Source organism: Panthera uncia, chromosome X, assembly GCF_023721935.1.
Source record: "Panthera uncia isolate 11264 chromosome X, Puncia_PCG_1.0, whole genome shotgun sequence".
In the NCBI taxonomy this organism is placed as follows: Eukaryota; Metazoa; Chordata; class Mammalia; order Carnivora; family Felidae; genus Panthera; species Panthera uncia.
This window is the reverse complement of record NC_064817.1, coordinates 1,537,212-1,549,256: the sequence shown is the minus strand read 5'-3', so window position 1 is coordinate 1,549,256 and position 12,045 is coordinate 1,537,212. Positions and strand designations below refer to the sequence as shown.

At 50.5% G+C, this 12,045-nt stretch overlaps 1 protein-coding gene across 1 annotated transcript in view; it reads left to right on the top strand.

Annotated features, from left to right (window-relative positions):
* Positions 1-8,364, top strand: part of MXRA5 (matrix remodeling associated 5) — a 29,360-nt gene extending 20,996 nt beyond the window's left edge. The window contains exons 6-7 of the mRNA XM_049643338.1: positions 1,047-1,947; positions 5,575-8,364. Coding sequence (XP_049499295.1) covers positions 1,047-1,947; positions 5,575-7,483 — 2,810 coding nt within the window. The 3' untranslated portion in view covers positions 7,484-8,364. The remainder of the gene's footprint in view (positions 1-1,046; positions 1,948-5,574) is intronic.
* The last annotated feature ends 3,681 nt before the right edge of the window (positions 8,365-12,045 follow it).

Below are 12,045 nucleotides of genomic sequence, written 5' to 3'. Positions count from 1 at the left end.
AGGAAGGAAGGAAGGAAGGAAAAGAAAGAAAGAGAAAGAAAGAAAGAGGAAGGAAGGAAGGAAAAGAAAGAAAGAAAGAGGAAGGAAGGAAGGAAAAGAAAGAGAAAGAAAGAAGAAAGAAAGAAAGAAAGAAAGAGAAAGAAAGAAAGAAAGAAAGAAAGAAAGAAAAAGAAAGAAAGAAAGAAAGAAAGGGAAAGAAAGCAAAATTTAAAGTTTACAAACTTCCTCGTAGAGATTTTACCATTTGGTTGGGGCACCTGGGTAGGTAGTTCCGGCCGTTAAGTGTCTGTCCGACTCCTGATTTCAGCTCAGGTCGTGATCTCACGGTCTGTGAGTTCCAGCCCCGCGTCAGGCTCTGTGCTGACACCTCGGAGTCTGGAGCCCGCTTCCGATTCTGTGTCTCCCTCTCTCTCTGCCCCTCCCCCGCTCGCACTCTGTCTCTCTCTCAAAAAATAAATCAACATTAAAAAATATTTTAAAAAACCATGGGGAGGAGAGGGTGAAGAGAGAGAGAAGCACGCCCCCAGACTGCCGTGCGGGGAGGGCTCTCGACTCCGTGTGGAAGCAGGAGTGAGCACCCGAGTCGGTCAGACATGGCAGAGAGGGACCAGCTCAATGTCGCTCACGTTGGACTCGGGAGCCTGGCCACACACAGGCCGGGCGGGGGGGGGGGGGGGGGGCGGCCCCCCCCCCTGGGGGTTAAGTGGAAAAAGGGAAAAGGAAAACCCCCGGGGGGGGGGGGGGGGGGGGGGGGGGGGGGGGGTGGATCTCATAGAAGCTTCCAGAAAGCCCTCCAAACCCATGCTGGCTGCTCTTCGCCGGAAGGTGGCATATCCCTCGATTCTGGGGTCGGCATACGAGCCAGAAATGGTGACCCTGAACCTTCTGTCGTCTCCGTGGTGGAGCTGGGGGCTGGTCTTCGCTTCTGCGGGTCCGGACATGAAGAGAAGGATTGATTCAGCTCCTTAAGGAGGAATCGTCCTCCCTGGCTTGTGCGGAGAGGGTGTGTTTGCCTGGAACCTGATTGTACCTGTTTTGACTCCCAGGTGCCCTGATGACCCCCAACACCAGGCTCCAGCGGTTCGAGGTCTTGCAGAACGGCACCTTTGTCATCCGGAAAGTACAGGTGCAGGACCGTGGCCAGTACATGTGCACGGCCAAGAACCTACACGGGGCGGACAGGATGGTGGTCCTGCTGTCTGTCACCGTGCAGCAGCCCCAAATCCTAGCCTCCCACTACCAAGACGTCACCGTGTACCTGGGAGACACCATTGCCATGGAGTGTCTGGCCAAGGGAACCCCGGCGCCCCAGATCTCCTGGATTTTCCCGGACAGGAGGGTGTGGCAGACCGTGTCCCCCGTGGAGGGCAGGGTCACGCTGCACGAAAACAGGACCCTGTCCATCAAAGAGGCCTCTTTCTCGGACAGAGGCGTCTACAAGTGCGTGGCCAGCAACGCGGCGGGCGCGGACAGCCTGGCCATCCGGCTGCACGTGGCGGCCCTGCCACCCGTCATCCACCAGGAGAAGCTGGAGAACATCTCGCTGCCCCCGGGGCTCAGCATCCACATCCACTGCACGGCCAAGGCCGCGCCCCTGCCCAGCGTGCGCTGGGTGCTGTGGGACGGGACCCAGATCCGGCCGTCGCAGTTCATCAACGGGAACCTGTTCGTCTTCCCCAACGGCACGCTCTACATCCGCAACCTGGCGCCCAAGGACAGCGGCCGCTACGAGTGCGTGGCCGCCAACGTGGTGGGATCTGCGCGCAGGGTCGTGCAGCTGACGGTGCAGCGCGCGGCGGCCAACGCGCGCATCACCGGGACTTCTCCGCAGAGCACCGACGTGCGCTACGGCGCGACCCTCCGCCTGGACTGCAGCGCGTCCGGGGACCCCTGGCCTCGCATCCTCTGGCGCCTGCCGTCCAAGCGCATGATGGACTCGCTGTTCAGGTACGTGCTCGCTCCTGCCTCCCGCTGCGCTCCGGGGGCCTGCCTCCCCTCCGGGCGCTGGGGTCCCCTCCTGCATCCGCCCTGGAGCCATCGCGGGAGCCCTCTCCTTGGGGTCAGATGGGGAGGGAAGTGACTCCGTGTCGGGACAAAGATGCTCGCACCTGGATCCCTGCGTGTGCTCCGCGCAGGGAGCGGGCATTTCTTTCTTTGCACAGTGAGTTTTTGTCTTTGGAAAGTGGGATGTGGAAGAAACATCTGCCTTTCTCCTTCTCCTTTCCTGTTCCCCCCTCCCAAGGGAAAAAAAAATGAACCAATAACTTCTGTTTTAATGATTATATATGGACTGTATTTACAGGGATAATATTGCCTGTAGTCCCCTAGGTTGTATGATTTTGACCCAACACACACAAGAAGCTTCAGGTCTTACGAGAAAGTGGCCTTAGCAGAAGAGAAAGGCCGTGAACACAGAAGAAGTTAAAGACATGAATAGGGCACCATGTTGGAATATTCCAAACATTTCTTTTGGCTGCAAAGAGAGTCACGGTCTCATCCAGTGCCTTAAGTTCCCAGATGTACCTAGATCACTGGTTCTCCCCTGTAGGCGGCTTTGGCCCCAGGGAACATTTGGCAATATTGACAGACTTTTTGATTGATAGGAATCAGGAAGTGACGATGCCACTGGTAATCACCCTACACTGCCCAGGACACCCCATTCCAGGCAGTCATCCAGCCACGGATCTCAGTAGTGCCCAGGCTGAGACACTAACCTAGCATGAAAGACCATTCTTCTATCATCTATGTGTCCGTCTATCTATCATCTATCTATCTATCTATCTATCCATCATGTATCAATGATGTATCCATCCATCCATCACCTATCTATCTATCCATCATCTATTTATCGATCTATCTATCTATCATCGGTGTATCCATCCATCCATCAGCTATCTATCGATTAGGTATGTATGCATGTATGTCTCTATCATCTATATCTATCATCTGTATCTATCCATCCATCTGTCCATCTATCAGCTATCTATCTATCCATCAACTATCTATCTATCGTCTATATATCTATCCATCCATCCATCTCTCCATCCATCCATCAGCTATCTGTCTATCCATCAGCTATGTAAGCATGTATGTACATATCTATCTGTCATCTATATCTATCATATCTATCTATCTTTGATCCATCCATCCATCCATCCATCTGTCAGCTATCTATCTATCCATCACTTATATATGTATCTATCATCTATATCCATGTATCTATCTGTCTATCCATCCATCCATCTGTCCACTTATCTATCTATCTATCTATCTATCTATTATTGGTCTATCTATCCATCTATCCATCCATCTATCCATCAGCTATCTATCTATCCATCAGCTATGTATGTATGTATTTATCATCTATATCCATGTATCTATCTATCTATCCATCCATCCATCTATCCATCAGCTATGTATGTATGTATTTATCTATCATTGATCTATCTATCCATCCATCCATCCATCTATCCATCAGCTATGTATGTATGTATCTATTTATCTATCTATCATCTATATCTATCTATCTATCATCTATGTACTTATCTATCTATCCATCCATCCATCCATCCATCCATCCACGAGCTATCTGTTGTGGTTTTCAGCTAGACAGATTATTCCCCCAGGGAACACCCATAAATGCCTGGGGACATATTTGGTTGTCACACTAGAGGGGAGGCTGCTAGTGGCATTGGGTGGGTGGAGATCAGGGACACAGCTCAACACCCTACAGTGCTCAGGACACCCCACCCCAGAAAGCCACCCCTCCCAGATGTCAGCCGTGCTGAGTCTGAGAAACCGTGGGCTACATCCAGAAGAGCCAATGTCTCTTCAGGAAGCATCTCAAGATACAGAGCAAAGAGACAATGGTTGCCAGAATGAAATCAAGGAAACATCAGTGGTGCCGTGGTTTAGAAACCCTGGCTCACGGCGCGTCCTCAGCATCCACAGCCCAGCAGCTCAGGCAGGAATGCATGTGGACGTGGGTCCCACCGCAGCACGTGAGGAGGGAAGCCAGCACCCAGGGCCTCGGGGCAGCTGTGCCTGGCCTCTCCAGTTTCTTTCCAATGCAGGGAAAGGGCGAACACGCTTTCTCGAAGCCTGAATGTGAACTTTAGATGGCGGGGTGGTGCCTGGTGAACCTTGCACTCTCCTTCCAGAATACCATGCACCCAGTTTTCCCTGGACTATCTCCCAGCTGGGCAGATGTACTGAATGAACGTGCAGTTAAAGAATGTGGTCCCAGGACGAATATGAGCCACTCTGCTAGTATGTCCCTATAAATCATAAATCACTGTCTTGGCATCTTCATTAGTACGAAACTCTGACTAATTGCATTCTTAGTAGAGTGTAATTAAACAACCCATGTGAGTTTTATCAAAGAGCAGGCTCTTTGGCTCGCTTACACATTGGGACTATTTAAAAATACAGATATCACAGCTTTTCTTGACTCCCGATCCCCTGTGATGCGTAGGCATGTATATGTTTCTGGGTTGCCCAGATGATTGTGGTTATGACCAAGGCTAGGAATCACCGCTCCGAAGTTTTGAAAAGCTGGCAGACATAAGGTACTGCACAGAGTTTTGGACTCTAAACTCTTAAGGCACATTGAGATATGTTTGTCTCCTCCTCTCTACTGACTCACATTGGCCTGATTCACACTTGCGGCCAACCAAACAGTGTATTTGCTCATTGTTAGTTGTTGTTTGTATTTTATTAACAATAGTCAGGTTGACTCAACCGTAGGCAGACTCTGTTTGGTTTTGTGCTTTCTCTTCTTTTCTTTTCTCTTCTTTTCTTTTCTCTTCTTTTCTTCTTTTTTCTTTTTTCTTCTTTCCCATTCTTCTCTTTTCTTGGTAACTGTACAACACAGTTCCAGACACGCTGTCCGAATAATGCAAAATTTAGGATATATTTATGGGTTCAAACTCAACCCCTCCTCTCCTGATACCACCATGGTAAATTATGTGTAATTGCAAATTTTCAATCTGGACACTTTTTGAGGGAGAATCTCCCAGATCTTTCCACTTGTTACTGTGGGAATACCTCCAATTACTCAATGCATAGACTGGCCAATTTGCAGCTCCTTGCCTCATAATGGGATATAGTATAATATAGAATAGTCAAGAGTAGAAATTACGTCCGAAGCATTTTATTCGGGAAGAACTCTGCCTCTTTATTTGGGTTAACACACATTCATTCTCTCCATGGCTGTAGCTTCTTTTATCACTACCATAAGCTCTGCCCTGACCTCCCTGCAAATACGCAGTGAATACCCACCCAGCCTAACTGGGCACAAGTCCTTGACTGCATTGCACATCCTGGGATCAGTGGCCAGGCCACCCAAAGGTCAGGCTCTACCGAGTCAGAGTTCTTATTTGTGGCAAATCAATCATTTCCTCCTGTGAACGCAGTCCCCTGCTGGCTGCAAAAACCACGTGACATTTTGCAGCCGCGGCCGTGTGCCCAGAAAGTTCCCCAGACCACATGTTTTCCTTTCATTCTGGTGACCTAAAGCCAGGATAGAGCATATGGGAGACTGACATCCCTGTCCTTTTTGTCCCCCTCGGCCAGCTTTGACACCAGAATCAAGGTGTTTGCCAACGGGACCCTGGTGGTGAAGTCTGTCACGGACAAGGATGCGGGGGATTACCTGTGTGTTGCCCGGAATAAGGTTGGCGACGACTTTGTCGTGCTCAAGGTGAATGTGGTCATGAGACCGGCCAAGATCGAGCACAAGGAGGAGAATGACCACAAGGTCTTCTACGGGGGTGACCTGAAAGTGGACTGTGTGGCTACCGGGCTTCCCAACCCCGAGATCTCCTGGAGCCTCCCGGATGGCAGCCTGGTCAACTCCTTCATGCAGTCTGACGACGGCGGTGGCCGCACCAAGCGCTACGTGGTTTTCAACAACGGGACCCTCTACTTCAACGAAGTCGGCATGCGGGAGGAAGGAGATTACACCTGCTTTGCCGAAAACCAGGTTGGGAAGGATGAGATGACGGTGCGAGTGAAGGTGGTGACCGAGCCTGCCGCCATCCGGAACAAGACGTACGCCGTGGTTCAGGTGCCCTATGGCGACGTGGTCACCGTGGCGTGCGAGGCCAAAGGGGAGCCCACGCCCAGGGTGACGTGGCTCTCTCCAGCCAACAGGCTGATCCCCGCCTCCTCCGATAAGTACCACATATACCAGGATGGCACTCTTCTCATCCAGAAAGCCCAGCGCTCAGACAGCGGCAATTACACCTGCGTGGTCAGGAACAGCGCCGGGGAGGACCGGAAGACGGTCTGGATCCACGTCAACGTCCGGTCGCCCACCATCAACGGGAACCCCAACGCCATCACCACGGTGCGGGAGATCGCGGCCGGGGGGAGTCGCAAACTCATTGACTGCCAGGCGGAAGGCATCCCCACTCCGAGGGTCTTGTGGGCCTTTCCCGAGGGCGTGGTTCTGCCGGCCCCTTACTATGGGAACCGGATCACCATCCATCGCAACGGCACGCTGGACATCAGGAGTCTCAGGAAGAGCGACTCCGTGCAGCTGGCGTGCATCGGCCGCAACGAGGGAGGGGAAGCCAGGTTGATTGTCCAGCTCACGGTCTTGGACCCCGTGGAGAAGCCCATCTTCCACGACCCGGTCAGCGAGAAGATCACAGCCATGGCTGGCCACACCATCAGTCTCAACTGCTCGGCCGCAGGGACCCCGACGCCCACCCTGCTGTGGGTCCTTCCCAATGGGACAGAGCTCCAGAGCGGCCAACAGCTGCAGAGATTCTACCATAAGGGTGACGGCATGTTGCACATCAGTGGCCTCTCCTCCGTGGACGCGGGGGCCTACCGCTGCGTGGCCCGCAACTCGGCCGGCTACACGGAGAGGCTGGTCTCTCTGAAGGTGGGACTGAAACCCGAGATCAGCAACCAGTATCACAAGCTGGTGAGCATCGTCAACGGGGAGACCCTGCAGCTGCACTGCACCCCTCCGGGGGGCCGGTCAGCTCGCCTCTCTTGGACGCTCCCCAACACCATGCTGTTGGAGGGCCCCCAAACACGGGGGCGCTTTTCCCTCTGGGAAAACGGCACCCTCACGGTGCGCGACGCCTCCGTCTTCGACAGGGGAACCTACGTGTGCAAGGTGGATACGGAGTATGGCCCTTCCGTCATGAACTTTCCAGTTATCGTGATCGCTTACCCGCCCCGCATCACCAGTGAGCCAACCCCCGTCATCTACACGCGGCCCGGGAACACCATCAAGATAAACTGTATGGCCATGGGGATTCCCAAGGCCGAGATCACCTGGGACCTGCCGGACAAGTCGCACCTGACCGCCGGGGCGCAGGCCCGTCTGTATGGGAACAGATTCCTTCACCCCCAGGGCTCACTGACCATCCAGCAGGCCACACACAGAGACGCGGGTTTCTACAAGTGCACTGCAAAAAACATCCTAGGCACTGACTCGAAAACTACTTATATCCACATCTACTGAAATGCCTCCCCCAGAATGTGGACTCCACACAGCCACTGCTTGGCAAGTTAGAACAAAGCCTCATTTGTAAGGAAAGCCGCCTCAGTCAGATGGTCAGGACTCTTAGCGGATCTGTCACGGTGCATGGGAGCCCCCGTCTGGGTTTCAGGTTCATGTTGACTTTGACCTACGCTTGTCGGCAAAAGGAAGCAGGGCAAACACGAGAAGCATGGTTTGGCTTCTCCAGGGACTTTCGTTCATGTTTATGGGATGTCGTGTGCTCGCAGGAGCTGACTTGCACACACCACGCCAATGCCTTACTGGGCGTCTGTAGCAGACGTAAGGAGAACTCCCTGAAAATAAACCATAGAGATTGCCGGTGCCTTGCTACCCCGTTGAAGATGCATCCCCTAGTTAACCTGCTGCAGTCTTAACATGATAGAATGTTCTACGATGACTACCCATCTTTCACTTATGTCCTGTCACTTTAGAACTCCAGCTTGCCCAAGAAGGGCTTAGAAGCACAGTGACTGATGTCTTTGTAATGTACAAGTTTCATGCAATATGGCTACCATTTTATATGGGACTCACTTTTTATATATTGGACTCACTTTCTCCCTGGAACTCACTTTTTATATAAGGTCTTACCTAAAGACTTTTTTTATATTTTCTTTCCAATCAGACGATGAGGCTAGAAAGAAAGGAACACTTTCTGTCTCATTAAAAATAATAAATTATTGGTCTTTACAAGACTTGGATACATGAGAGCAGGCATGGAAATACAATTGAAAAAAAATAGCCTCCAAACCTCCTTGAGCAAAATAAGTAACCGTGATTATATTACCTTCCCCAGCAACCCTACAGTGTGGGAGGCTGGGAGATTGGATTTCCTCGTTTGTGGATTTATCTTGAGAGCTGAAGTCGGGGAGGGGGAAGGAGAGGGTAGGAGAGAGCTAAGCCATGTCCCTGAACAATGAATCCAGAGCCTCCTGGAAAAGCCCGGAAAGGTGTCTCCCTCATGCAACGCCCCGTCGGTGTGTGCTCATGGAAAATAGGAGACACGTTATCCCCATGACTGCTTTACTGTATTTTTAAGGTCAATATAATGTACATTTGATAATAAAATAATATTTTCCAAATAACTAGGCAATGATAATAGTCCTATTTTCCAGGGCAAGAGCATTTCACATGAATTTGGGTATAAAGCAGTGTTTAAAGAGCTGCCTTTATCCAGCACATTGGAATTATTTTATTATCTGCAAGGGTTTAACAGGCAAGGAAACTGAGTGGCTCTAAGCATGTATTTTACAGGAAGGTATGGTGGGACCCTTCCATCCCAGGGGGTGCTGGTTCAGTAAAAAGCAAGACAATAAGGGGCACCTGGTTGGTTCGGTCAGTTGACCATCTATCTGACTTTGGCTGAGGTCATGATCTCTTGGTTCATGAGTTTGAGCTCCACATCTGGCTCTGTGCTGACAGCTCAGGGCCTGGAGCCTGCTTCAGATTCTGTGTCTCCCTCTGTCTCTCTGCCCCTCCCCTGCTCACACTCCCTCTCTCTCTGTCTCTCAGAAATGAATAAAGGTTAAAGAAATAAAAAAAAAAAAAAAAGAAGCAAGACAATGGCGGGGGGGTGGGGACGTGGTGCCTTTGCAATCGCTCAGGAAATTCTCTTTGGGAAAGACACATCTGGGGCACATGTCCCAGCCTTCCTCGAATATGCCAAACTGTCATTCTTCTGTTTCCCCTAAGAGGAAAAACAAAACTCGAGATAAGTATTTGGGAAGAACATGACTCTCAGCGTTGACACCAAGTGAAATGCTGCCAATCTTTAATGAATGGCAGTCACTGATGCAAAACAGTGCTTGGCTCTCCATGACCTGTGGGATGCACAGAGGGTCTCTCGTCTGTCCCTCATTAATCCATTTATTTGCTTACACATATTCGCAGTGCCCTTACCATGTGCGGGATACGAGGGCAGGCCCTGAGAGAACCACACGTGCAGGAAACACGTCTTGCCTCAAGAGTTCATGCTCCGTAGACAAGTCTTCAGCCAAAGGAGGGCTTCTCGACCTCTGTACCCATTTGGGTTAATGAGGGACAGACGAGAGACCCTCTGTGCACCACTCTCTGGTGTGGGGTGTCCTGTGCACTGTAGGGTGTTGAGCACTGTCCCTGTTCTCCACCCACTAGATGCTGGTAGCACGTGCCAATCCAGGTGTGACAACCAAAAGATGGCTCCAGATATTGGCAAACGTGCCCACTAAGACTGCCCCTGCTTGAGAACCACTGCCATGGATGCCAGATATATGGTGGAGGACAAAGATGAAAATGATACATAGGTAAATAGATGGACAGATGATGAAGAGGAAGATGATGATGATGATGATGATGATAAATAAATAGATTGGTGACACACGGGTGGGCTCCACACGCATCCTTAAGGACTTGCCCTGTCCTGCCGGAGGCAAGATAGCACGGCACAAAGACGCCTTTGGTGGTCTCCACGCACAGTCTTCTCAAAGGATGGAAAACAGTTGCCCAGGTCAGCTTGACACAAGCCTGAGACATTCAGAACCATTACACGTGTTTCAAAGAGCTTTCAGAACCCAGGAGACTCAAAGGCCACATCAGACGGAAGGGTGAGTGACATTTTTATGATGGGAAGTCATAACAGGGATGGCTGGACTTATTCCCCAGGAGTAAACACATTTAAGTCCGTTTGCCCACAATACGGATGTGTGTGATTTCAGATTGTTAATTGGCACCACATATCGTTCTCTCATGACTCGTAAATACTATATTAACGACATAATACATTAACTAAAAGAAGGTCTCCCCCACCCGCCCTCCACAAACTTCTAACATTGGGTACGTGTGCTTGTAAATCTGGGTGCATGAGCAAAACTCTTAGCTAGCAGACAGGTGTCCCTCTTTGCTCCCAGGGTTCCACTGGAAAAGAGAACCCAAACCGGGCAATTTGGTTTCCAATTGCAAATAGAGCTCTCGTTCCAATGAAGCTGGACAGGACTCTAGATCTGGTGAGGCCAGCCTCTCTCTTGCTACTAAATGGAAAGTGTAGGATGCTACATCCTGCAGAGGACTTTTCTGCACTTTTTATCCCGTGAGACCAAACTACAGATGGGCAGTGTGGTGAGTTTCTGGGTTCCGGGAGGACCTGATATTTTGGGAAAGGAAACTGCATCCCACGGGTCTGGCTATTCAGCCTTCCTAACAGACTTAAACTTGTTACGTCATGAGAAGTCACTGGCTTTCCTTCTTGGCTTTGTGGTGTGATCACCTGGGGAGATTAAAAATTCCTCGTGTCCTGGTGTGTTCATTTCCTGGGGCTGCCATAGCAAATTACCACAAATTGGGAGGGGGATGGGTAGGGCTTAAGGGAATTGAAATTTATGCTCTCCCAGTTCTGGGGAGCTATTTCTGAGGTCCATGTGGCGCAGGACCACTGAGATCCAGGAGGGGCAGGGCCACGGAGACCCAGGACGGGCAGGACCACTGAGACCCAGGAGGGGCAGGACCACTGAGATCCAGGCAGGGCAGGGCTGTGCTCCCTCCAGAGGCTCCAGGAGAAGATCCTTCCCAGCTTTTCCAGCTTCTGGGGCTCCAGGCATCCCTGGACTTTTGGCCACGTCCCTCCCATCTCTACCTCCATTCTCTGTGTCTGTGTCTCCCCTTTTTTGTCCCTTATAAGGACACCTCCCATTAGATTTAGGGTCTACTTGGGTAATCTAGGATGAACTCATCCAGAGATGTTTTACCTAATTATGTCTTCAAAACTTGTTTTCCTAAATAAGGTCCATTCATAGGTTTCAGGGTTTAGGACGTGGACATATCTTTTGGGGGCCATCATTCAACCTAATACACCAACCCATATGTCTAGCTAATTCAGAATCTTAGAAGAAGGCCCTGTAATTATAATCTGTGTCAAGGTAGAGGTGCACAAGTGGCTGGTGTAGTGCTGAGATCCATCAGGTGGTTTGGCAAATCTATACCATGGTCCTTTCTGCATTTCCTTATGGGTTAACGCTCTGCGGGGCAATCTAATGTGCTCTTTTCTGCCATATTGCAGGACCCCTGCCCGTATAGACATCAGAGCCTTGGTACGTGCTATTTAACCTCCTGTGCTCTGTTTGCAGACTTGGGAGAGAGAGGAAGCTCCCTGCACACCCACCTTAGAGGGTCATTGTTCAGATAGAAAATAATGTGCTTAGAACAGAGACTTACCCATTGCATGTGTTTCCTATGCTTTGTGATTTCCATACTTAGTCCTTTTATTTCCCAAACTTTTAAAATAGCTCTGGCTTCCAATGCACGTTCACACACTGTGTTCCATTCAGTCTTCACAAAGGCACATGGAAGGCTTGAATTCTGAGGACGAGTCTTAGTGATGATATAGTCTGCTCCTACGCCATGAGTCTTTGGCTGTGACCCGCCCATCCGAAGCCACGTAACAGGACCAGAACCAGAAGCAGAAGCAACCTGTGTACTGGGCTGGGCTCTGCTCAACTATGAGGCTTATTAGAATATGGCAGAAAAAAAAAACAACAAAGCTTTGAAATCAATGA